Source organism: Elephantulus edwardii, unplaced genomic scaffold, assembly GCF_000299155.1.
Source record: "Elephantulus edwardii isolate Elephantulus edwardi_28Jun2011 unplaced genomic scaffold, EleEdw1.0 scaffold00209, whole genome shotgun sequence".
NCBI lineage: Eukaryota > Metazoa > Chordata > Mammalia > Macroscelidea > Macroscelididae > Elephantulus > Elephantulus edwardii.
The window spans coordinates 542,926-569,736 of record NW_006399959.1 but is presented as its reverse complement, the minus strand read 5'-3'; the positions used below and the strand labels follow the sequence as shown (position 1 = coordinate 569,736).

The window sequence follows — 26,811 nt, the reverse complement described above, 5'->3', positions numbered from 1 at the left end:
GTTTTTCTCAGTCTTACCCCCACCCCAATGCCAGCCTCATTCTACAACAGTGGCACCATATAGCATTTGTCCCTTTGTGACTGAGATACCTCAATAGTGCTCTTTTTTAAATAAAATTTTCTATTGTGTTTTTAATGAACATTTATACAAAAGTTAGATTTTCATTCATTCGTTGTTGCACATTTTACCCCCTTCTCTCCCTTCCCCCTCCCCAGTTCAGTTTTTATTATTCATTCAGATTTGTTTTTTCAGTAGTTCAAAGGGAGCTGTGGTGTGCAGTCCACGTGGAATTGTGCAGCTGAGCCGCTGACACAAAGGCCTCTCCAGTGATTTGAATCCACTGGTGGCTTCTTAGGAAAATGTAAAAAAACAAAAACAACCCACAAAAAAACCATCGTGTTGAGTTTTGGGCTGTTATTAATCTTTCTCTCGAACAGGTGCTGGTAGATTTGAACCACCAGAGAGGTGAGGCTTCCTCCTCTGGTTTATAGCCTGTGACCCTAAAAGAGAGTCCACTGTGAATCGTTTCTGACTCAAAGGCAATGAACCTGATTTTAAGGTGTGTGTGTGTGTGTGTGTGTGTGTGTGTGTGTGTGTTTTATATTTTATTTTGGCAGCCCATTCAATATTCTTCACAAAAACCACTACTCCAAGGTTGACCAGCCCAGATACAAACAAACACAAGCCAGGTTATAATCACACATATAAACTTGGTGACAGGAATAACCCACTGCTGTTAAGTGGATTCTGACTTGTTAGTCCCCTACCCATGGTCATCAAGCAGATTCTGACTTGTAATGCCCCTGTAGCGTGAAGCATATCTGCCCCACAGCATTTCCAAGGCTTTGGAAGCAAAATGCCAAACATTTACCGCAGGTCAGCTAGTAGATTTGAACCAGCAATGCTTCTGTGAGCAGCAGAGCTCTTTAACCACTGTACCCCAGAGCTTCCTGCAGAAATAATCTACAGCTGCTTATTGCAATGTACCAGACATTGTGCTGAGAAAGTTTTATACCCCCGAAGCCTGGAACTGAACTCACCCTGAAAGTCCATTTTCGTTCAGACAACAGATAGGCTTATAAGAGTGGACAAGAACACTACAGAGTATACAACCCTTAGAAAGCCAACCATGCATGATGGAAAGAATGAGGGAGCTCAAAAGGTCTGCAGGGATGAGAAGGCTGAATAGAAAGAATTGCAGGGAGGGAGTAGGAAGGATATGTTACAACTTGGAGGTGATAAACAATGTCATAAAATAAAAGGTACATAAATGACTGAATGAAAAAACAATCTGCTCTGCAAATTTTCACTCAAATCACACTACAAAGTTTTACCTCTCTTACCCCTGAAATCCACTACTGTCTAGTCAACCTGGCTTATGGCACCCTTCCATATGCTTTTTGAGGCCATAAATCTTTGTGGGAGAGACAGACCATCTTTCTCAGTTGAAGTGTCCAGTGGATCTAAACTAGCTGGATACTAATGTATGTATTTTGTGGTTGTCATGAAGTTTACAGCTTTGGAAACTAGCTATAGAGTAAGTTCTGGGTCATTTCCAACTGTGGCAATGAGCAAGGGTATACACACACACACAGCTCTGGCTTGTGGCATAGTCTGTAGTTATGTATTTGTGACACATGCACACATAAGAAAGCTTATTTCCTATAATCCTCATAACAATGCTAGGAGGTGGGTACTATAAATATACCCATTTTATATATGAGGAAACAGACAGAAGGGCCAGAGAATATGTCCAAAGTTATACACACATGGGTGTTAAAGCCTGGGCCTAGGTCTGAGTCTAGGTGTCTGATGCCTTCCTGGCTACTCCTTGCCTGGTCATTATCCTGCTTAGGTCTGGGTAGTGCTTACAGACAAAGAAATGGCATGAAGAGTTGTGGGTCTTTTAGACTCTGATCCTCAGGACTGTAAAGTAATAAACATGTTCTGTTTAACTAAGGTTTTGGTAACATGCAACAATAGCAATTGGAATTCAGCACATTAAGGGTGTTATCTGCCTTAGCTACACCACTTCTCAAGTCCTCAGTTTTCACTTCTGTAAAGTGAGAACTTGTCTGTTTGCAGTACTGAGATAACTTAAAGGTTGCTGTGATACTGAAAGCTGTGCCACTGGTGTGTCAAATGCCACAACGGTTACTCATGGTAGACAGGTTTTAGTAGAGCTCCCAGATTAAGACAGAATAGGGAGTAGTATTGGCCATTCAGTTCTTTTAAATAACAGGCCTCTGAAAACCCTATGAATAGTAGAAGAACACAGTTAATAATATTAGAGATAGAGCTCAGAATGGAAGTCAAATGAAATGAGGAAAAATAGTGGCAAATAACCTTTAATAATAGGAACACAGAATGTATGAAGTTTGAATATTGGAAAGCTAGAAATTGATAAAAAGGAAATGGAATTCACAAAGATTAACATTCTAGGCATTAGTGAGATAAGTGGACTAGCTCTGGTCACTTTGAATCAAATAATCACATGGTCCACCATACTGGGAATGAAGAATAGTACTGCATTCCTGTCAAAAAGTTCTTTCCTGAAGTACAACGTTGTAATAGAGTATTATTCATATGCATACAAGTAAGACTTGTTAATATGACTGTTATTCAAATACACACTATTACAGCTAGAGCCAAAGAGGAGGAAATTGAAAATTTTACCAAATCTTACATCCTCAACTTGACCAAACATGCAATCAAGATGTGTTAATGAAAACTGGTGACTGGAATGAAAAAGTTGTAAACAGTGAAGAAGGAATAGGAATTAGAAAATATGGACTTGGTGACAGAAATGAGGCTGGAAATAGACCAAATTTTATATTGTCAATGATTTATTAATTGCAATACCTTAAAAAAACCCACAACCCACAAACAGCAACTTTATATGTGGACCTCATCTGATGGATTGCATAGGAATCATACTGACTACATCTGTGGAAGGCATCACTGGAGAAGCTAAGTATCAGCAGTCAAAACTAGGTCAGGGGAGGACTGTGGGTCAGACCATCAATTACTCATGTGCAAGTTGTGCAAGAGAAGAAGATCCTCGCTGAGATTGGTTGATTCAGTGATAGGGTAATTGGGGTAGGTGTGTCAGAGATAATAAGTTTGGCACAGGATAGAGCAGGGTAGTCACGATGAATCAAAAGAAGAAGTTCATACTGAGGCCAAAGAAAATTAAAACAGGTTCATGAGAACCAAAATAGATCTTGAATCTATTTCGCTTGAATTGCAAAATCATTTCAAGAATAGATTTGAAATACTGAACACCAATAATCGAAGACCAGATGAGTTGTGGGATGAAATCAAGGATATCACTCATGAAAAGAGAAAAAAAAACCACACACACAAACTGAAATGGATGTCAGAAGAGATTTCGAAAATTACACTATAGAGCAGAGAAGTCAAAACAAAGGGAAAACATGCCGTTGTAAAAGATCTGAACAGATTTCAAAAGGCAGCTTAAGAATACAAAGCAGGAGAGCTCTGGTGGCCTAGTGGCAAGAAGCTGCACTGCAATTCCAGAGGTGCAGTCTCCTGTATCAGTCAGATCCAATTTGAGAGCACACACACACACAAAATAATAAAAATTTTAAAAAAAATAATATAAAGCAAAGTATTACAAAGGAATGTGCAGAGAGTTAGAATTGGAGAATAAAAAGGAAGAACTCATTCTGTATTTCTCAAGCTGAGAAAACTGGAAACAAATTTTAGCCTTGAGTTGTAATAATGAAAGATTGCTATGGGCAATATGTTGAATGATTCAGGAAGCATCAAAAGATGATGCAGGGAATAGAGACCCGGTTCCCAAAAGAATTGACTGACACTAAGAAATTTCATGAAGTACCATATGAACAGGAACAATGGTAATGAAGGAGAAAGTTGAAGCTGCATTGAAGACACTGGACTTCAATAAGACCCCAAGAATAGATGGAATACCAACTGATATGTTTCAGTTAACAGATGCAGCCCTGGATGTGCTCACTAGTCTATGCTACGAAATCTGTAGGACAAGTACCTGGTTAAAGATTTTAAGATTTTGTGCCACATTTCTCCTCACAGAGCCCAGTCTTCCAGATGATCTGTTGTATGGAGACAAGATACATCCCTGGCATACACTCTTCCTGATTTTGAACCATGCAGTGTCTCCTTGCTCTGTTCTGATGACTGCGTCCTGGTCCAAGAATAGGTTTCACAGACAAACAATCAGATGTTCTGGGATTCCCATTCTTTTTAGTTATATCCTGGGCTGCCAGCAGAACAAACAGGTCCATCCGGGAGAGGGTGAAACCAGGCTTCACTTTGGAAGCAAAGATTTTGAGGCTTCATCTGACATACTTTGGGAATGTTGCAAGGAGTCCTTGGAGAGGGACATCATGCTTGGAAGGGTGGAGGGACAGCGCAGGAGGTAACGATCCTCAATGAGATAGGTTGATTCAGTGACTGGGTAATGGGGGTAGGTGGGCAGAGACAATAAGGTTGGCACAGGATAGAGCAGGTTTCAGGACTATTGTACATAGAGTCACTGTGAGTCGCCAGTGACTCAACACACACAACAACATCACTAATATCACACGCAAGCAAGATCCTGCTGAAAATTATTCAAAAACGACTGGCACAACTTATCAAAAAATGTGGATACTGGGTGTAGGAGAGGCCACGGTACTAGGGATATTATAGCTAACGTTAGAAGGATCTTGGCTGAAAGCAGAGTACCAGAGGAATGTCTATCTGTGCTTCATTGGCTATGCAAAGGCATCTGACTGTATGGATTACAGCAAATTGTGGCTGACTCTAAGAATGGGAATCCCAGAACACTTGATTGTGCTTAAATGTGGAACCTATACTTGAATCAGGAGGCAGTCATCAAAACGGAGCAAAGAAACACTGTATGGCTCAAAATAAGGAAAGGTGTACACCAGGAATGCATCCTATCTCCATATGGTTTCAATCAATATGCAGAACAAATCATCCGGAAGTCTGGGCATCATAATTGGAGGAAGACTTATCAACAGCCTGAGTAATGCAGATTACATAACCTTGCTTGCTGAAACAGAGGAGGACCTGAGGCATTTGCTGCAGAAGGTCAAGGACTGCAGCCTTCAATATGGATTCAGGCTCAATAGCAAGAAAACAAAGATTCTCACCACTGGGCAGAATGGCAAAATCATGATAGAAGGTGAAGAGATTGAGATTGTTAACAGCTTCAGTTTGCATGGCTCCAAAATCAACACTCTTGGGACCAGTAGCCAGGAAATCAAAAGACTAATTGCATTCAGAAAATCTGCTGTGCTAGTCACTTTGTGTACTAAGCAAATTATTCAAGAACATGGACTCTGTGAAGAATGTGGCATCAGTATCAGAGGCTCATTAATAACCTGCATTATGTAGATGACACAACCTTACTTACTGAAAGTGAAGAGGGCTTGAAGCAGTTATTGCAGAAAATCGAAGGATTTGCAGAAAATCCTTCAACATGGATTGCATCACGACATCAAGAAAACAAAAATTCTTATCTCTGGACCTATTGCCAACATCATGAAAGAGGGAAAAAAGATTGAAATTGTAAACAGCTTCATCTTACTTGGATCCGCAATTAACACCTCTGGCACCAGCAGTCAGGAAGTCAGATGTATTGCCCTGGGAAACTCTGCAGTCAGGGACCTCTCCAAATTACTGAGGAGTAATGAGATCAGTTTGAGGACTAAAGTGCATCTGATCTAGGCCATGTTCTTTCTTGCTATGCATTTGAAAGCTGGACAATGAATAAACATGACAGAAGAATTGATGCCTTTGAGATTTGGTGCTGGGGAAGAGTGCTGAACATCCCATGGACTGTCAAAATGACAAATATGTAGGTCTTAGAGAAAGTGCAGCAGAGCACTCTTTGATAAAGCTTTGCCTCTTATACTTTGGGCATTTTGCTAGGAGAGGCTATTCCTTGGAGAGGGATGTTACACATGGAAAGGCCAAGGGTGGCAAAGGAAAGGAAGACTCTCAACCAGGTAGATGACACAATGATTGCTATGCTGGGCTTTAGTGTGTAAGGATGGCATAGGATAGAGCAGGGTTCAGACCTGTGGTTTCTGTGGGCTGTAATCGACTTGATGATACCTAACAACAAAATGAGGACAGCAATAGCCCTCACTTCAGGATTGCCACAAGAAAGAACTGAGGAAATGTATATACAGTGGTGTTATGGTTTCAGGTTTGGTTCCTGACTACCTGAGATATGTTGTGGCAGTTATGAAGTAGTCATTCCTTTGATGAGAGCTCATGCAATGTAGTTATTTCCTCTGATACAATGTAATCCCTTCCATGATGAGAACAGGTGTAAGTAGTCAGTCAGCTGGAGAAGGGTGCTTCAGAAGGGGGTGTGGCCTGCATCAAACATGCTTGGACATCTGGTAAAGCTTTTTGCTGCATTCGGATCCTGCATCTGGATTGCCATCATTTGATTTCAGTGGTGCCTTAGCCTGCCTTAGTGCTTGGCATCATGGGCTGTGTCACGAGAAGCTACTGGCTTGATTTTCAGTCCTCAGATTTGGGATTTGCCAGCCTCTGTAAGAGTTTAACTGCTGTCTCCTTCTCTCTCCAGAGAACATCATTGATTTTTGCTTCTCTACTCAGTCCAAGAGAGGTGGATTATAAACTATGGACTGTCAGAAGAATAAACCAATTTGTCTTGAAAGAGGTACAGCTAGAATGTTCTTTACAAGTGAGGGTCACAGTCCCTCATGCTAGGTAGTGTCAGCAGAAGAGACATGAACACAGTGGAAGAAACAATGGAATCAAACATAACACAGAAGGTGAGTATGGAACTACCAGTTTTGTGCTCTTGTACAAGGGCTTACTAGGAGTTATGGTCCCTAACAACCTAGACAGTGGGAGGCAAAGAGTGAACTGACAAAGGGAGGTCCTTCCCCTAGAGCTGGCACCCTAAACTTAAGACTTTTGGCTTCCTAAACTCTAAGAGAATACATTTCTCTTTGTTAAGGCCACCACTGTGTGGTATGTTATAGCAGCACTAGAGAATCAAGACACAGTCTGATAATGGGACAAGGTATTTACTTAGCACAGCCGTGCCAGCCAGGGTCCTCCATTGTGGGATGTGCCTGCTGTATTCTGGAGGGAGCTATTGTGTTGATGAGGTGGGAGAGAGTGGAAGTGGGTCTGTTCCCGTGGGGTGTAGTCTACAACACATTACATATATGTGCTGAGAGGACTGGAGTCACTCTCTAGGTCTTGCACCTGACCTGACTGAGCCACCAACTCAGAGCTTCAGTGCTTGTCTAGCCTGGCCACCTGCCACTTGTCAGCCTGTGGCCCCAGGGCTGGGAGTGTTCAGACAGACACTGGAGCCTCCACAGCTGAATGGGGCTTGCCCTGAGGCTATGTGCTCTTCAGTGAGATGATATAGGGAAGTGTGGAAGTCAAGGGCAAAAGCAGCAGGGAGAGAGCTAAGGGAGGAGTGTTCCAGATGAGGGACAGCAGTTTAGAAAAGCTGGATATGGGGGTGGGGGTGGCGGGGAGAGGGGTGCAACAATGAATGAATGGAATTCCAAAATCTCTGTAGATGTTCACTGAAGTGAAAAATAATTTTTTTAAAAAAAGTAAAGCTGGATATTTGAGATATCTTTAACCTTGGCCTCCCAGGAACTATTAACAACTCTGTGCTAATCCTTCTAAAAGGAATTCTTCCTGCAGTGAATATTTACAGGAGAGATGAACACTCCCCACAACTAACCATGATCTAAAGAGCAGCATTCACCCAGAGACAAAGCTTAAAAGGTAGGAAAGTATGAGTGGAGACTGGACTGCAGAAATTTCTAGCAAGATGCCAGAAATATCTAGGCTAAGGAGCCCAACCAAACCCCAAACCTGTCTCCATTGCCCTGTGGTCCACAGTGGGACCACCCCACAGGGCTTTCGAGACAGGACCCCCACAGTCCTCCCATGGAACTGAGGCTGCTGGGAGGGTTCAGCCTCTGACCTTGGAGGTTGGTAGCCAGACTTAACTGAAGCCACTTCAGCTTCCTCACAATCCTCTGGTGGTGTTGCTGTCAGTTTGCCGGCACCCTGATGAGGTTAAGCACACTCCGGGGAGGATCAGAGACAATTTTACTGGGATCTGCAGTGCACTTATATAAACAGGAAGACTAGGGTGGGCTTATAGACATGGGACATGCAGATTGGTTAGGAGAACCTCAGCCTCATGTGGACCACTCCCAGCTCAACAGATGCAGCAGTCATCTTCCCAGGTGGCAAGCCTGGTACAGCCAAACACAGGGGAGCGTTCTCTGACCCGTATTAAAGGCCGTGGGGAGACTTGCACTTATCTAGAGCTTAGGCAATCTGTCCTGGCCAGAGGCCTTCCCTTTCTCCCCAACATTCCACAACATGGTGGATTTTCAGAAGCTGCCTGTGTCTCCTGCACAGTAGTAGTTAGTGGATGTGAACTGCATGCCTTTGGGTTGGCAGTGTAGTTCCTTACCACTAAGCCATCAGGGCTTCCTCAAAGAATTATGGCAGGATACAAATAAATTCTCCCTTTCCTCCTGTCTTCTCCCTCCCTCTCCATTAGGAAGTTCTCTAGGGCTGAGGTCTCCTGGGTACCAGACCATTTGAAATACTGAGAACAAATGATGTATGTAATCCCAGAAATAAATGCTAATTGCCTCCTGCATGCTGGGTCCTGCAATATCTGTTAAGAGGTGCAAACCTGTGGGAGGCAAGTGCACACGTTGGAAGCAGGCACATACTTGTTGGAGGTAGGCACACACCTTTTGGCGTTGGGGGAGGGCTGCACTGGGCCCCACCTCTCTTGAGCTCTGGCAGTGCCTGGCTGTCCCTAGAGGGGGTGGGGCTTGTTGCCAAGACCTCAGGTGGATGAGGATCAGGAAGTAGGAAGCAGTCTTTGCTTGCAGAATCCAGGATCTGTCTGGCTCAGGGAGCCTGTCTGCTTCCTAGTAGCAGGTAAGGGTCTAGGGGTGGTCCTGTAGTGGGAGTGAGGGCTGCCTTGACCTAAACCAGGGAAGGAAGAAGGGTGGGCCCAAGTTGTGAGCAGGAGGCCAGGTATTGGGGGTGGTGAGCTCAGTCTTCTGGGCAGAGTCAAGGACAGGACACGATACAGAATGTGCACATCTGATGTGGGGCAGTGTTTGCCTGGGTATTGCCAGCCCCCAGGAGTCTGTTTCTGAAGTGGCCTTGCTGGGTGAGTAGGAGTTGAGATGGCTCTATCGGCCGAAGACCTGGGACGGGAGCTGGAGGCCACAGTCCAGGACGTCTTGGGTAAACTGAAGAGTCGCCAACCCTTCCAGTCTGAGTGGGACACAGCTGCTTTTGTTATCTTCCTCACCTTTCTTGGTGAGTGTGGCCCAAGCCCAGTGTCCCTGGCCAGCCCCAGGAGGAGAGACAGGTCTGAACAGTCTCTGTCCCCAGGGACTGTGCTGTTCCTGCTGCTGCTGGTTTTCATCTGCTGCTGCTGCTGCTGCTATGCCCCCAGGTCCCAGGTGAGCCCCGCGGAGGTGAACTGGTGGCTGTCTGGCACCTGTCCATGAGGGTGGGGTGCTGGATGCCTGGTACTTGTCCATGGGGGAGGGGCACTGGCCTCCCAGGCCATGAGTGCCATCATGTGACCTGTTGTCCACAGCAGAACCACAAGGGAGTGGACAACTATGCCCTGGAACCATGAAGCACAGCCCTGCCAGCCCATCCTGTGTCCTGTTGCCTGGACAAGTCAGCGCCTGTTCTGCTGGAGTTGGTTTGCTGGCAGCCTCCTGGTGGAAGTGCCTGAAGCAGGGCCTTGCTGCTTGACTTGGATGCTTGTCTGGCATCCCCAGGGGTACCAGGCTATGGGAGGGAACCAGAAAACTCAAACCAAACACACTACCATTGAGACTACTGGGTACAGTGACTCTGTCGGGTTACAAGGCTATGAAGGGAGGAAACTGTCCCACCATTCTCCCACAGCTTGTAGATTCAAACAAACCTTTTGGTGAGCAGCCTGGCAATGGCTTGCTCATCTCACAACCTGGGGACTGAACTTCCAAGAGCTGCCACCCATAACTAACCAGGCCCTGGGTGAGGCTGGGAACTCTTATCATTTGAGCACAGGAGTGGGGAAGGGGTCCAGGGCTTACACCACTTGCTCCTTTTAAGCCTACCCACACCTGAATGCTGACCTCTGGAGATTCCCAGGCTGGATACACACAGATGAACAGACAGACCAACAGATATGGGTTACTCTGGACATGTTAGCTGAGCTTTATTTCTCAGGGGCTTGTTTGGCCAATCCATCACTTCTCTCCTTCCCTCCAATTCTCAGGTAGACTCTCCCACAGCAAGTCCAAAGGTCCCATGGGGGGTGGAACTGGGGATAAGGACCTCCCTTGACCTGACCTCCCAGGACTAATGTGATGTGAAGGGTGGGGCGGTGGGGTGACAGTAAACAGTCCAGTTCACAGTGCCCAGACTCCTGGCTCCAGAGTTCAGATGTGGCGTGTGGGCAAGGAGGGCATCTGGAGCGCCCCTTTGGGGGCAGAGATGAGATCTGGGGAATAGCAGGCTCTCCAGCACTCAGCTCAGAAGGGTCTGTAACTCCAGTAGCTGGAGAACACGGAGACCTGGGGATGGGGCAAGTGGGGTGTGGTTGGCAGAGCGATCATCACCAGAGAGCTTAGCTCTCAGACCCCAGCGTGGCCATACCCTCTTGATGGGGTAGTGGTCCAGGTCCACAAAGCATAGTGCTGGGGAGGGGTGATGCCCAGCTGTGCTATCTAGAGCAGACCCAATGGGTCTCAGATCTGAGGGCTCTTAGGGGTGTGACAGGAGTCTAGGCCCCCTCCTTACAGGCAAAGGCTCTGAGGTCTCAGCAGCCATCTTGCTGCTGGTTCCCACAATGTATGACACAACCCCTCAGTCCCAGTCCCCTACTGCAACAAAGTACCTCACAGGCCCAGTTCTCATATAGTGTGACAGAGAGCCCCTCATGGTCCCTGTATGACACAACCCCTATCCCCACACTATGTGAGAGAACCCCTCACAGCTTGTCCCCACACTGTACGACACAGCCCCTCAAATCCCACCCTCACTGTACACCACCACTCCTCACAGCCCGTCCCCACCCTGTATGACACAGCCCCTCTTAGCCTCTATCCCCACACTGTGATAAAACCCTTCATAGCCTCATCCCCACACTTTGTGATATAGCTCCTCAAAACCCATCCTCACACTGTATGACACAGTCCCACATAGCCAGTCCCCCACCTTGTCCTTGAGCTGCTGACAAAGCTGCAGACAGACAGTGAAGAAGACCAGTGCGTCATTGAGCCAGGGGATCACACATTCCACTTTGTACACGTGACTCACCTCCAGCCGCTGGGAGCCCCATTCACTGTGGGGGACACAGGTGCCTACGTGTTCCAGACTGGCCACTGTTAGGAGGTCCAGTCCTCCCACCCTGACCCGTCTGGCCACACTCACAACATGGCTCCTGGGCTGTGCAGTACAGCACCTCCAGAGGGACGGAAATTCTAGGGAAAAGAGCAGGTCCCATCAGACAGGACCATGCTGAGGTCACTGGCCGCAAGTGGGGCTGGGCAGGGGGACCTGGGAGCTCAGGCAGGCTGCAGGAAGCCTCACCTTGGCGGAGTTCGGCTGCAGGGTGTGCAGCTGGTACACTGTCAGACATAGCTTGTTAAGGTTGATGTACACGTTCACCAGTAGGTCCGAGGGCAGGGAAGGGGCAAACATCCGCTGTGGGGTGCAGGGTTCAGGGATGGACAGTAAAAGGACTGTACCCTATCCTCTAGACACCTCTCCCAGGGCAGGGCGGGCCAGGTTGAAATTCCCTGGGTGCCCTGGTACAGGCAACCCTGACCGTTGGCATGTTAAGGGGTGTGTGAGACAGAAATAAATTGTCCCACCCCAGAACATTGTGTAGGATTCCAGATGGGGCTTTAGGCCTTCCTGGTGCAGAGGCACTGACCGTGAGCCCACTGGCAGCCAGCTCAGGCAGGGTGAGGGTGGCTGGTGTGGTGAGCCGGTTCCGAGCTCTTGTCAGCTGCAACATCACAGCATCCATCAGCTGGGGGTGGGAGCAAGGGACAGGTGGGTCACACAGCAGACCTCAGGCTGCTGCTCCAGGCTTAGGAAACTTGTAGGGTGAGCCAGGTCATGAGGATGTCCTGTCCCTGCTCTTAAGCCCCTGGTTCCTGGACCCCTACAGAGGGAGCTGGTAGTCACAGGGTCGGGCTTCAGCTGGGGACCAGGGCATACCCACTCAGGAAGCTTGTCCTCCAACGAGAAGTTATGACTCCAGGTGTAGACCCTTCAGGGGTGATACTGAAGGAACTGGAAAGGAGCCCTGCCCCCATCTGGCTAAGATGTGCAGATCTGGGAGAGCTTCTTGGAGAAGGTGATGGAGGTAGCTGAGATGAGTCCTTAAGGTAAGCACTGCTGTTTTCATATGATGACTAAGGTTCAGAAGCCTCATGGTCATGGCCACACAGCTGGTGACAGAGGAGCCTGCCCTTGGCCCATCTCTGGCTGACCCTCACAACTGGTCATAGCTGCAGTCATAGCCACATGGGTGGCCTAGATCTGGGGATATCCACCCCACAGGGTGCCAGTTTTGTAAGGCACCTGTTTATCTGGTTCCAGTTCTTTCAGAAAGGATGATCTGAGGATACAGCTTGTCAGGGCTGAGGCAAGCAGGAGCCCAAGGCCCCATTGGATCCCCACTTACTGGGCTCTTCAGATTAAGGCTTTGTGACAACACTGTGTTGAGCAAACCAATTGCTGCCATTTTCCCTGTAGCACATGCTCACTTCCAGTCTCATGAGACTTCAACATGTCACTGCTCACTAAACAGCCCTGTGCCAAACATACACTGTGATGGGCTGATCCCAACTCCTGGTGACTTTCCAAGCTTGCCTATCTTTAAACAAGGAGACTGCTCATCTTCCTCCCAAAGAACAGCTAGTGAATTTGAGACTGAAATGCTAACAAGGCTCCTAAACTGGTGGATCTGAATGGTCAATCTCTGGCTAGCAACGTGACACATACCCCACTAGGCCCTGAAAAACCACAGGGACCTGTGTATCCTCAATAGTCACCTGACCATGGCAGGTGGAATGGAGACTGCTGGCTACAGGTCATACCAGTGCACCTCCCAATCACCATGCTGCCTCTGCAGCCAGTTCTAGCTCATGAGAGAGGATAGAGGCAAGCTGAGGCAGCAAAGTGAGACAGTACAGGCACAGTGAAGACTATGGGCTGGGCCTGCCTGTAGAAAGCCAGGCTGGTAGCAAAGGCTGACCTGCAGCCAGGTGTCCGTGGGGCTCACCTTGAGGACCTCAGCTCCTGTCTTGAACTGGTAGTTCTCATCCCGGTTGGTGAGGAGGTAAATGGCCTGGCTCACATGGTTCCGGGTGTCCTGGATCTGAAAACAGTGCCCACAGCCTGGTCACTGGGCTCCCACCCTGAGGGCCTATTCTGGCTGGATCTGAACAGTGTCCACAGCTGGGCCTTCACCCTGAGGGTCTGTCTCAGGGGAAGGGTGAGGGACAGCTACTGTCTGGCTCAGTTCATCCCATCAGAGTGTCATGGGCTTGGCAGCCAGGCTGGGTGACAGGACTGGCGTGGGTTCACTGGAGAGGGGAAGGGGTGTGTACTTATCCCTGGAGGTCTGGGCCAAGGGTGTGCCTTATTCAGGGAAAGTATGAGTGCTCAGCTTAGCTGCTATGGGAAGGAGAGCTCTGTGGTTCCTTGCAGGCAGCCTTCCCCCTTTTTAGAAGTGCCCGAGGAGCCCAGGAACTGTCCAGGCTGACTTCGCTGTGCCAAGCTGATCAGCCTGGGGGTTGGCCAAGGGCCACGTCACCTGCTGCAGCTTCCACTGCTTGTCCTCTCGGAAGGCAAAGTGCAGAAGCTGGCTGTGTCGGGGCATCTTCAAGTTCACATCCTGCTGGGGGTCGGGGAGGGCTGGGTGGTGGCTTAGGCTGGGTTGTCCCAAACCTTGGCCAGCTGGAGGATGGCTGGGGAACAGCCCCAAGGGGAACCACAAAGCAGAGGAAGGAAAGAGAGAGATCAAGAAAGGAGGGAAGGAGTAGTGGAAAGGCGGCCTTAGCCAAGAGGAAGCAGGTGGCTGTGTGCAAGACGGGGCCAGGGGCCAGTTGCAGTAGTGTTGCGTAGATCTGGTGCCAGGCTGTGCAGAGCTGGCTCCTTCTCATCAAACTCATGGACCAATCCTGGAGCGGGTGCTGGTAGAGTGCCACTCGAAAACGAGGACACAGAAATCCAGAGCCACACACTGCCACTCACGAGAACCCCGTGCTCTTTCCCGTTGGTTGAAGGGATGTGGACAAGGACTAGGACTCACCGCCTGGCTCAGCGCATCCCCCTGCAGAGTCAGCACGCCCTTCACCTGGTCTGTGCTGCAAGTAACAAATACAAAGGGGTCAGGGTGGCACCCACAGTTCACCCTCCAAATGATAATGCCCATGTCACAAAATGGCCACAGGTGGGGCCTCCTGTCTCCAGATCCCCCTCCCCAGCAAGGATTCTTTTTCCTCCCTTTCAAAGTGAGTCACGAGGAGGGTGGTGGTTAGCTTTGTTCCGAATTCAAACAATGTCAACAGTCTCAAGGGTTCCACCTGTCTCTAGCTGACCAACAAGTTTAGCCATTTTTAAGTCACTGTAGGTGACATGTATCCACATGCGTACAAGGAAAACCTGTTAATATCAATATCATTCAAAAATACTCACCACCAACTAAAGCCAAGGAAAAGAAAACAGACAATTCCTAGCAACTCTTGTGGTCTGAAATGATCAAACATGCAACCAAGATTCATTCAGTTTGGCTCCATGTTTTTAACACTCTGTGCAGGACATGAGGCTGTGTTGCTTTTTAGAGCAGTCAGTGGTGGCAGCTGGTACCAATTAGTTATCCTGGTCTCATGGTGGTGGAAGTTGGGGTTTGAATCTATTCTTTTGTGCAACTTCGATTTTCTTCCCTCTTCTCTGTTTTCACCAGGGAGAGATCTTAGTTGCACATTAGATGGCTGCATGAAAGCTTTTGAGACTCTGCTACACACCAAAGTCAAGATGTGTAACACTGTCTTTGTGGACTACGTTCTGCCAGCTGACCTTGACATTTCCCAAGATATGGTTTCAACTGGTTATGATTAACAAAGGTACAGAACAATATGCTCTGTCGGTTCCAGTCCTGACCCAGGCTCACCTGCAGCTGCCCAAGACAAAGCTTTCTTGCTTGGCTGGTCCCTCAGTGCCTGTTCCCGATAGCGTGAAGCGGAGAGCGGCTTCCTGAAGAGCAGAAGGGAGAAAGTGCAGGGATGGAAGCAGAGCAGCTTCCAGCTTCAGCCACGCTAACCAGGAGTGTAGGGGAACAAGGTGGGCTAGCTGGTGATGTATCAGGGCACCAGTGGCAGCCCTACCCCTTTCCATGACCGTGGCATCAGATCCCACCACCATCCATGTCCCACTCCTATACACCCTGCCCATGGATGGAGAACTGCCTTGCCTCTTTCTCCTGAGGAGCAGCTAGTGAATTTAAACTACTACTCTTGACTCACCATTGAACACTTTAACTGCTGTGCCATCAGGGCCTCCTTCATGAACTGTTAAAGCCCAAAACAAACCCCTGCCATTGAGCATCCCGGAAGGACAGAGTTGCACTGCCCCACAGCACTTCCAGGGCTGTGATCTTCCTATGGAGTGCCTGGTGGATGAACACCAAGCAACTTCTCTAAAACCACGCTGTCAGCAGAGCTCCTGATGCCAAACATGGGGCACGCAGGCCAAGAGCTTATCTGCTGTGCTGGGGCGGAAAGGCAACCAGGAAATTATAACAGCAGTCACTGGAGCACATTTTTTCTGGGTTGACCACCCTGTTTATATGGACACTGCCCCAGGGGGCAGAAACTGGTCTCTCTTTGCACATAAGGAAATCTTGACCACCCTGTTTATACTGAAACTGCCCCAGGAGGCAGAAGCTGGTCTCTCTTTGCAAATAAGGAAACCCCGGCTCCAAGGATTGAGCAATCAGGTTGAGGTTCACTACTGCTCCAGAGAGAAGTAATCCTTCAGGTCTCACGGAATGTCAGCTCTTTCAAGGAACTCTAGTGACACTGTGGTTAAAGGACACAGCTGCTAACTACAAGATCTATCCAGTCCTTTTAGAGTCGTGGAGTCAGAATCTATTCTGCAGCTGTGGTCTAATTCTCCCCAGATTATGTTAGAGGGGGGGTGATTCTTCGAGGAGGCTGTCCCCTTTATCAGATCTCTAGCAAGTGTGGCAATGCTGCCGATACACTTGTGTGTGGTTTCTTGGTGCTACTGAGCAGATCTTTAGTCATGATGGCTCCACATGACCAGAGTAGATTTGCCCTGGTGGGTTTTTCCTCTGGAAGCGGCCTAGTAATAGTGATAAAACACTTGGCTGTAATCGAAAGGCTAGACATTGGCTTCTGTAAAGATTTAAAAAGAACACCAAAACCACTGGAATGGAATAGATTCTGACTCATAGTGACACTCCACCTGGTTTCTGAGGCTGTCAATCTTACTGAGAGGAAGAATGTTTTCAGCTCTGGCTCCTTCAGAGCTGCTGGGTGCATTTGAACTGAGGATCTCTGAGTCCGCAGCCCATCACTTAGCCACGACACAACTAGGACTGCTTTCTGTCTGGGGCCTGGCCTTCCTGTGTGGGGAGCCCTGCTTGGGCATCAGGCGTTACCTTGAGGATGTCCTGCAGCTGCTTGAGCACTGCGTGCACCTCATCGTGCAGCAGCCAGCGAAACTCCTCTTCCTGGTGAGACAGATGTGGTCAGCGGCCGGCCTAGGGACGCCCACCTGGCCTCCCGCGCCCCGGCCACGCGCACCAGGACCGCGCGCTCGGTCATCGACGCTGCCATCACCGTCGCCATCACCAACAGACCCGGAACGTCTATCCCCTGCCAGAGGCCTGCCGCTCATCTGCGTCCACCGCGCCACTCCTTTTCCACCCGCCAATTGGCCGAATGGTAGCCGGCTCCGCCCTCACCCAGTCCCCGGGCTGCCGATTGGCTGCTTACCACTGGCTTCAGATTTGGTCCCGCTTGAGGCTCAGTATTTGTGCCTGCTACCACGATGTCCGGCCCTTCCACAGCTCTGATTGGGCGCTCCACTTTGTTGCACACAGCGTTTGGCTGATGTAAGGGTTTCGCTGCACCAGGCCTTTGGCAGCCGCAGCTGCCTGTCCTTGTTCAGTCGCCCAATTGGCTGACCAGGGACCTTCGTTTGCCTCTCCCCCCTCCCCACCTGCGTTCCTTGGTCACCCAGGCCAATTAATCCACTCATGTTGCGCAAGTGTTACCAAGAAATGTTTTATTTTTCTTGCAGTAGCTCTGTGTTAATTGCACAAAAATCATGTGGGCTTTTTAATTATTTTTTTTCCATTTAAACATTATCACACAATCCTATTTTGAAAGACGAATGTTCATTAAAAACAAAGCAAAAAACCCCAAAAATTCACAACCTTAATTACCTAGATTTGTCACTGAAAGGTTTAAAGGAAAACAGGTGGGTGGGTAAAGAAGGGCTTTTCTTACAGTTTCCCCTGATCCGACCCCTACCACAAGTCTCACATTTTCTCCTCAAAAGGGGAAGGTTTTACAAACAAAAGGTGAAATAGTTTAAACAGAAATACTCATGAAAAGTAACTTTACATAAGTGTCAACAATATTAAGACAACACTGATGAACTGGTTTTCTTATACCCTCTGTCGCTTTCCCCACCCATCCCCATGGGTCTGGTTTCTTCTTCAGACAGAAAAGGACTCCTAACCCAGTAAGGTCACAAATGGTGACAGTCCTGGCTGCCTGGCAAGGCCTTGTGATGCCTGACCCTGCACAGGCCAAGGCTGCAGGGTGCAGGGACCCACTGGCTATATATTTATATATAATTACCTCTTTCCATAGCAATGCCCACATTCTACAAATTGTAACTTTGGAAGAAACCCCACACACCCACCCCTACTGAGGGAAAGGCAGGAGCAGACTCCCAGCCAAGAAGGAAAGCTGGGTTCTAGGGATGCCTGAGTTATTTCTAGAGGATAGCTCAGGCACGGCTGGCTGCTTGATACCCTCAGGATGATGCTGTAGGCAGGACGGAAAGGCAAGAGTTGAGCCTAGACACAGCTTGCCAAACGGGCTGGGCCAGAGACTGACCCAGGAGGACTGTCCACAGGGTTGGAGAGGGAAGGATAGCATGCAGGGGACACACACATGGTGGCGGTGGGCTGTGAGGCCAGGCAGAGTGGCCCTCCAGAGTCAGTGGGAGAGTGTGGGGCATAATGGCAACAGGAGGGCATGCATCTTGCCCTCACTCTTCACCCCTGGTGGCTCTTGGGACCTTGTTCCCAAGGGCTGGAATGCAAATCCAAATACTGAGAGCAAGCCAAGAAGCAAGTCCTTGCCCCACTGATGCAAGAACTCAGCCCAGCCCATGGATCCCTGCCTGGGGACTCCAAGAGGGCTGAGGTTGGGCAGCAGAGAGGGCGCAGGACATCCAGAAGGCCCATGCTCAGGTCAGTCTTGTTGCCCTGATTCTCAAGGAGCCAGTATCTGTCTCTAACAAGGACATACGAGGAGGTGGCTGCACACTGAGGATCTTTGAACCAGAAAGTCCTCAGGTGACCACCTAGGCTGGTGGTTGAAGACCCTGCCTAGAGTCTTGCTAGCCCAATCTCCCTGTGATAGGATTTGTGGGAATGTCCAATGCAGGGACATGCCCATGGAGTGACACTTGTCTCCTTGCTCCAGGGGAAGCTGTGGGGAATGTTTCAGCTCTTACTGCTGATTCTAATTCTTCCATTTGAAGGAGTTTGAGAAAACAAGCTTGAAATAAAGAAAGGGGGGAAAAGAGCCAGGCAGCAGCTTCTATCCTGAGACAGTAGCCTCTGTGTGTGTCTATGTACACAGTCACCTAGTCTTGGGAGAGGGAGGGACCAGTGCCCAGCTTTCTCCTGCTGGCCAGACTTGCTAGCAGTCCTGCCTCGAGACTGCCAGGGCAGCAGTGTCGTACTGACAGCGATTCTCAGAGTCTGTAGAAAAGGAAATGGAGACAGACAGACTGGTCCAGAGTTGAGTCCCTGACCTCGAATGGGGGTGATGGTCAGAGGGCACGCTGGTGGGGCTGGGGGTGCTGATGGGTTAGTGTATGTAGGCTCGGTAGACGGCAGACATGTCATTGTCAGACTGGTCCAGCGCCTTGGCTCTCTTGTACACCTGGAAAACAAGGCAAGGGGATCAAGGTCTGGCCGTGGTAGTGACCAAAGACACAGACTTGGTTCTCTGGGGCCAGCTCAGGGGCTTCTGAAGTCCAGCTGGCCTGACTCTGGACAAAGCACTGAGTGCCTCTGCTTCACCTAGGCAGTATGAAGAGGAGATGCATGAAAAGGCTGGAGTGAGCAGCAGGACAGTCATTATGGCAATGGGCCCTCCTTCTTCTTCTCTGTGGCCTTTGTCCCTGCTCTGCTCTCGATGACACAGTTCTCTATGTGGCTGGCCCCTGCCTACCAGCTCAATGGCCTCTGGTGGCTGGCTTCTATTTCTTACTTTGTGAAATTTTTACTTGTTTACTTGTTTATTTTGACTCTTTTTCCATCAAAAAAGGAGCCTTGGTGGTGACACAGTAGTTATAGACTGTAGCTGTTAACTGTAATGCTGGTGGTTTGAACTCACTAGCTATCCTGCAGAAGACAAATGGAGAGGTGGGCTTCTGTTCAGATGCAGCCTTGGAAACTCTAGGGGGCAGTTTACTGTTTCATAGCGTCCTTGTGAGTTAGAAATGGTGTGAGGGTAGTGGGTTTGTTTTTAATGGGCAGCAAAGAGGCTGGGAGAGCCTGGAGACTCAAAACAGCCAAATAAGCTCCCAGTAGATCAACCTTTCTACCAGTCACCTCTAGAACTTCCAGGCTCTTCAGGGACTCAAGCAGCAGCATGATGTTTTCCTGGTTGGTCTGAGGGGGAGCTGTAGCCTGCAGAGGCAAGGTAGCCAGCAGAACCTGAGGCAGAGCCTGGGGCAACACAGAGGAGAGGGCTGGGTCCTGAAAGGGACATGCAACTGGAAAGGGCCTCCAAAGATTTCACACGTGAACTCTGCCCACGCATCTGGCAGACCCTGAAACGTTCACATGGTGGTCTGACTGTGCCAGAGAACTAAATTCAGGTTCTAGTTCCTGCTGAGAACTTTGCATCTAACCAGGTTAACTGCTTGCAATCACAATGACAACAGAAATCAGGGCTCTTCACTGAAAAAAAGGCAGAATTTTGAGTGTTCACACCATATCCAGGATATGCTTCTAAATCACAGTATGTGAAGAAGAAAACAAGCTACATGATCCATTTTCACACATACAACAAATGATGGGGAATTACCCCAGGGAGACTACAATGTCGTTTAGAAGCACTTCTTACACTCAGGCCACAGAGGAAAATACATTCTCTAGGAAGGAAATCTTGGCAGAGAAAGAGAGTATACAAAGAGACAAGTGCATATCTTAAGGAGTGAAGAACACAGTATCTAAGATAAAAAAATTATCCAGAAGAAAGGAGGTGAAAGGAGATCAAAGACTGTTATGTATAGGATAACAGAGGTTTGAATCCCCCAGCCATTCTATGGGAGAAGATAAGACAGTCTGCTCCTGTAAAGACTCATGGTCTCAGAAACCCAACAGAGGCTGCCATGCATCAGAACTGACTTGAAGGAAGTGTGTTTGGGCTCCTGGTATCTGACGACAAGAAAAGATATGGAGTATGTCACACCAGAAGCAGCAGAGGGATGAGGATGCACAGGGGGAAGGAGGGATTAGTCATGAAGTTAAATAATTTGATGGGTGGGAGGGTGAGGGAAATTGGAAGACTCTGTTCTCAAAGAACAATATATTCAAATTTTGCAAATAAACTAGTATGGAGGTTAGTAACAATGGGCTCCCATTTTTACAGTGATGGAAATAAAAACAGACCCCAACATCACCAAGACCACAGCCATCAACAAGGCTCAAATGAGACCTTTCCAGGTCAAAAAAAACAAAGAGGATTCACCGCCAGCAGATGTGCATTACAAGACAAGCCAAAAATTCTTCGGGCACACACTAGGCGGAATTTTGGTTCTGCAGGAAGGCATCTAGCAAAGCACTAGGAATGAGAACTCTATCATAAACAGTCCACTGTTAGTAAGGAAAAGCTCTTGGAGGATTACTGAAGATGGTAAGAAAAATATCAGTAAAAAGATAGTGCTGCTGTTGTGTGCTGTCCAATCATAACCAACTCATTGCTGACTCTCCAATAAGTTTTCAGAGGCAGTAAACTATACAAGAAGATTGTCCATCTTTCTCTCTCAGAGCAACTGGTGGATTCAAACCTCCTTGCCTTTTGGTTGGCAGTGCAATTTCTTAACATTAGGCCACCAGCACGCCCTTAAAAAGGTGGTTGTTGTTACTGTGTGCTGTTGAGTCAGAACTGTTCCATAGCTGACTTTCCAGCAGGTTTTCAGAGGCAGTAAATTGCATGAAAGGAGACTGCCCATCCTGTTCCTGTGGAACATCTAGTGGACTCAAACCACCTGCCTTTGGGATTGCTGCACAGCTTCTTACCTCTAGACCACCAGTCCTCCACTAAAGAGACCACAGGCATTTACTAAGCCGAGTGAAGGGAAAGGCAGCACATGTAAGAGGATAATTAGCACAATATTGCTAAAAGAAGGGAAGATACAAAGATGTATGGGCAAGAAGTTTGTGGCTATAATGTGGGGATATAAACAAAGTTATAATAATTGGTATGAGTGGCTGGAAAGGAAAACTAACATGCTCTATAAACTTTCACTCAAAATAAAATTAAAAAATTAAAATAATTTCAATAATAATAATTAAAATTAAAATAAAAACATTACCTTTTCATTTCTTTGGTATGAATATGATTAGAAAGCATATTTTTAGGGGTTTAAAACACAGGTAAATAACTCTACCTGTGCAATGGCTGGGACGTTCTGGCTTTCACAGCTGAGGGGATGCTATTATCATTTAGCAGACAAAAGCCAAGACTGCAGAGGTTGAGAAATCGCATTGCTAAGGATTCCAAACATTAAAAAAAAAATAGTGCTGCTGAATTGGTTCTGACTTATAGTCACTCTCCATCAGGTTTCTAAGATGGAAAATGTTTATAGGAAGGAAACAGCCCATTTCTCTCCCCTGGAGTGGCTGGTGGATTCAAAGCTAGCTAGCTTTTGATCAACATCCTGGCATGTTATACACTCTGCCACCAAGGCTTCTTGCCCCACCCCCAGACAGGGTTTTGTAAATGGACCTACAATGGCTGTAATGGTGTCTAGGTGGAGTAATGAGCTCCTCAGGAGAGATGAGGCAGTCTGGTCCTGTAAAGATTTACGACCTTGGAAACCCTATGTGGCATTTCTTCTAATCTGCCGTGTATGCTGATGTGCACTGGAATTAACTCGATGGCTAGGAGTTGTTTTTGTTTTTTTAAATGGTTATAAGGTTTCTGCATTTTACATGCAGTGGTATGAGAGTAAGCAGGAATTCTAAAAAAAAAAAAATAAAAAAAAAACCACCAAAAAAAAACACCACTTAGGTAATTCAAAGGAAAACAGAGAAGGCGGAACAACCAGCACAAGCAACAGAGAGCCAAATAGAAATAAATGACAAAATGGCAGCTCCAAATGAAGCCATGACAATGATAGAAGAAGCAGCTAGTTAACTTGCTGAGGACAGGACAGGCCTAAACCTACACAAGTCAAGTTGTAAGAAAATCCATACCTTGCAAAGAAATGTACAAAACCCTGTTTCCAATCAACAAATCCCCAGTCAGGGAGACAGAAGTTCTGAAGGCACTGGCAGAGGAGCTGTTCCGACCTGAGCCACCCATGGGCCCTTCAAAAGGGACCACCTTTGATCTGCTGACTGGGGCTAGTACCTCATTGGCTGCAGCTGCCATTGGAGTAGGGTGGTTGACAGCATCACCTAGTGCGATGGCTAAGCGCAGATCCTTCTGAATGTACTTCAGGTAGAAGTCAGGCTTAAAGTTCCCTTGTAGGATATCTAAGGAAGGAAAAATGTTCATTAGAAGGGAGAAAAGGATTGTGACAAGAATACATCTACAGTGGTCAGGGTTAGCAACCTAGCATTCCTAACATGTGCAACCCTCTCGGACATTCCTGTACCTTCAGACCCTCTAATCCCACCCTAATCCTCTCTAGAAGTCCTCTGGTCAGTTGAGTCCTTCTTTCATCCCCAGAAGGGTTGGCAGAAGACACTGGCCTGTGATAGGAGGCAGCTGCTTGTCCCAGCTCCCCGCTACAGTGAACTAGTCAGAGGTGCAGAGAGGGGGCCAAAAGCAACTTTACTTTGGCACTTCTGGTCCAGGAAGATGCTGGCCAACTGTCCCTGATTGAGGATGTCCAAGAGCGTCTGCTGGGATTGGCCTGTCACCTGGGCCAGAGTCAAGCCCTCAGCGATGGTGGCCATGAAGCTCCCCTGGACCATGTTCACAATCAGCATCATCTTGGCTGCATTTCCAACCTCACCTGCAGAGAATCAAGGTTATGTCTGCAGGTAGAGACTTTCTGCCCCCACCTCTCTCCCTCTTCAACACCTGGGGGTGATGGGAACCTGTGCACTTGCCCCTGAGGACTGGGTCCTCCTTTTCTCTGTGCACATCGGAGGGAGCCCCCCACAGCTCTGGCAGAGGCTGCATGGGGTGGAAGGGCACGGGACCTGATGTTTTTGGCAGGCACACTACCTAGGAAGAAGGAGGTCTTCCCCATGGCCTGGAAGCAGCTGCTGCAGTCCTCATACAGGCCCCGGTCTCCAGCTGCCAAGATCACTAGCATCCCATCGTTAGAAAGCTGCTGGTTCCCTGAAACGGGGGCTTCCAGAAAGCGTCCCCCCCTGGACACAATCACCTGAAATGGAAGGTCACCCACCATCCCCCATAGGGTCAGAGAGCACATACGATCCAATGGGGCACATTTTCTCAACAGATCCCAAGAAAGGTAAGGAGTGTGAGCTGTGGGTCATCCATTGAGTTCGTTCCCAGAGCCATGGATGGCAAAATCACGGGGACGTAAACAGAAACCCTAGGACTGCCTCGCAGGCACTTACTACATATCTTACAAGACCACAGGATATCCTTCACACCTTGGTGGCTTAAATACGTATGTCGTATGTGTGGAGCTAGACAAAAAGTCAGTAGTTCAAATCTACCAGCTGCTCTTCAAGATAAAGATGGACAGTCATAAGGACTGCAAGCCTCAGGAATCCACTGGAGGGCCACTATGAGTTGGCTCTGACCTCAGTGGCCGTGGCCATGGCCTTTGGGCTTCTGACCATGCTGTCAGTGCCTGCACACTATCACCATGGACGCTGCTTCCCTGGCCTCAGTCTCCTGAGAACACACTTAGGGTCCAGAAGTCACTATTCCCTGCTTGGGCCTAGGGGCTAGGGGAGGAGGGACATTTCATCCTCTCAATGGCAAAAGCCACTCCAACAAAAACAGCCATGCTGGCAGCCAAGAGGCAGAGAGAGAGACCATGGCCAGAACGCTGGATAGCAACCTCCCACAGTGCATGCGGGTGATACAGATGACCCCAGGCTTCGGGTCTTCAGCTGCCCACACTTGGGTGTAGCTGCTTGAGATCTCACGCTCTAATAGAAAGGCCATTCATTGGAGGAGTACGTCAGGCTGTTACCTGGGCCAGCTCGGTGACTGTGTCTGCATCCACTGTTGACATGTCCACATAGCACTTCCCAGGCCGGATCCCTTGCAGCACACCACTGGGACCCAGCACCAACTATAAGGGCACAAATTGGAAGCAATAGCTCAGGATCTCCAAGATCCTGGGCCCAAGATAAAACCCTACTACCTCTAGGCAAACTTCCCAGTTAGAAGTTAAAAATCAAGACAGAAGAAAAACAGCTACTGAAAAAGGTAGGCAGGAAAACTCCCTCAGTAGTTCTAGAATTTTCCCAGTCATCTTTAGGAAGGATGTATGTGTCTTCATGAAAAATCTAGCAACTAAAAAAGAAAAAAGGACTATGGTATTTATTTTGGGGGCTTCTTTTGGATTTACTTGGATGAGATCTGTCCCTGGTCCAACACGCCTCCTTTCACCTCTGTGTGGACTTGGAAACACAAACACAATGAGAGCTAAACACAGATACTTGGCACAAAACCCAAAGGCTCATGCAGATTCCAGGTGTGCAGCTCAACAAGAATACACGAATAGTAATCTGCCATAGCAGAGTGGAAGGGGAGCATTCATCCAGGGAGTATACATATAGCCAGGAAGGGAGAGGACAGAAGGATGATGGAGATAAGAACCACAGGGTGCAAACAGAAAGAGTGACAGTGTAATGTGGGGAGTGTATAATGGAAAACCAACCTGTTCTCTAAACTTTTACACAAAGTATAAAAAAAGGAGTTAAAAATTATGCATCATTAAAATACATGGACTGCTCTTGGGAGCCCTGTGGGACACAGATCTCTGGGGCATCCTGAATGATAGGGGATTGTATAACCTGGATGCCAGCGCCTCTTGCTGAGGGAGACGGCTGTCTGGGAACCAGATTTCACATGAAGGGGAAGGGGAGAAGAGGACTAATGGGGTCCTTACATCCTTGGCGGCCTTCGGGTCCGACACGCAGGCAAATGTGATATCACAGGTGGAAACCACTTCAGCGGGGGTCCTTCCTAGGCGGGCCCCCTCCTGGATGAACAAATCACACTGCAAAAGTCACAGATGCTAATGTGAGCCATAGGCAGTGCACACATCACGCCACCCAAGTCAGGAACGTAATGGCCACATTCTCTCCAGTCTACCTCGTGACATAGGGGATGCTGAGGCTTCTACTTCCTGGAGATGAAGCGAGCCTGTAGGACCCTCTCATGTGTCTGCCCCTGGGATCTAGACCCAGACTCTGCTTTACAGGAAGCACAAATAAGCCCCTACCATGATTTCCCATTTGGAGAACAGGATGCCAACCACCACTTGTCCCCAGCCCCAGTGTGGCCATAGTCATGTCAGAGTAAGTTGCCAGTGGGGAGCTAGAAGCATGGGGTCTGGGCTGGGGCCTTTCATCCTGGCTGCAGCCTTACTGAGCTCAACTATGCCAAGGTGAGGTTTACAAGTGCTGACTTTTCTGAGAATTAAAATCACCCAGAATACCATGTGACAAAACACTTCTCCACAGGCATTTAACACAGAGAAGAGAACAGTTTTGTGTCTGCCTTGTGGAAATCTGCTTCTGTAGATTCACAGCTCTGGAAACTCTGTGGGCAGCTCTACAAGGTCCCGCAGTGTTGCTTTGAGTTGGATCAACATGAGGGCAGTGGGGTTTGGCATGGATTGACAAATACTGTTTATGAAGGATGGATGTATAGAACAGACCATTAGGATGCCCCCAGTTGTAATTACAGACACCAAAAAACACTTCTGCAAACAAAAACTTCCCTTCTGGGTTCACACTGCAGCTGGCCTTTCTGAGTAGAACGAGATAGGTCGGAAACGTCTCCAAAGCTCTTATAAGACACCATGACCAGCAGCTTTTCCCCAGGGTAGAGCAGATTACAGTTAGGCCACAAACGAGCAGCAGCTCGGAATGACAAAGCAAAATACTACAATGATATGTGCGAGGAGCTAGAGTCAGAAAATCAAAAGGGCCGAACTCGCTCAGCATTTCTTAAGCTCAAGGAGCTGAAGAACAAATTCAAACCTAGAGTTGCT

At 48.2% G+C, this 26,811-nt stretch overlaps 3 protein-coding genes across 3 annotated transcripts in view; 1 reads left to right on the top strand and 2 right to left on the bottom strand.

Annotated features, from left to right (window-relative positions):
* The first annotated feature begins 9,245 nt into the window (after positions 1-9,245).
* On the top strand, positions 9,246-9,709 carry SMIM22 (small integral membrane protein 22). The gene is made up of 3 exons (XM_006897470.1): positions 9,246-9,381; positions 9,457-9,527; positions 9,668-9,709. The coding sequence occupies exons 1-3, from the start codon at positions 9,246-9,248 to the stop codon at positions 9,707-9,709; spliced, it is 249 nt and encodes an 82-aa protein (XP_006897532.1).
* Positions 9,710-10,598: 889 nt separating this feature from the next.
* Positions 10,599-16,958, bottom strand: ROGDI (rogdi homolog (Drosophila)). Its single transcript, XM_006897415.1, has 11 exons — positions 16,914-16,958; positions 16,769-16,840; positions 15,257-15,339; positions 14,396-14,450; positions 13,898-13,978; positions 13,364-13,459; positions 12,005-12,103; positions 11,659-11,772; positions 11,500-11,549; positions 11,284-11,410; positions 10,599-10,640 (listed from the first exon to the last, which is right to left on the bottom strand). The coding sequence occupies exons 1-11, from the start codon at positions 16,956-16,958 to the stop codon at positions 10,599-10,601; spliced, it is 864 nt and encodes a 287-aa protein (XP_006897477.1).
* A 2,265-nt stretch (positions 16,959-19,223) lies between these two features.
* The window catches only part of GLYR1 (glyoxylate reductase 1 homolog (Arabidopsis)), a 60,754-nt gene continuing 53,166 nt past the window's right edge, over positions 19,224-26,811 (bottom strand). Inside the window, 6 exon segments of the mRNA XM_006903717.1 lie at positions 19,224-19,298; positions 23,004-23,128; positions 23,434-23,613; positions 23,829-23,991; positions 24,778-24,879; positions 25,702-25,812. Coding sequence (XP_006903779.1) covers positions 19,224-19,298; positions 23,004-23,128; positions 23,434-23,613; positions 23,829-23,991; positions 24,778-24,879; positions 25,702-25,812 — 756 coding nt within the window.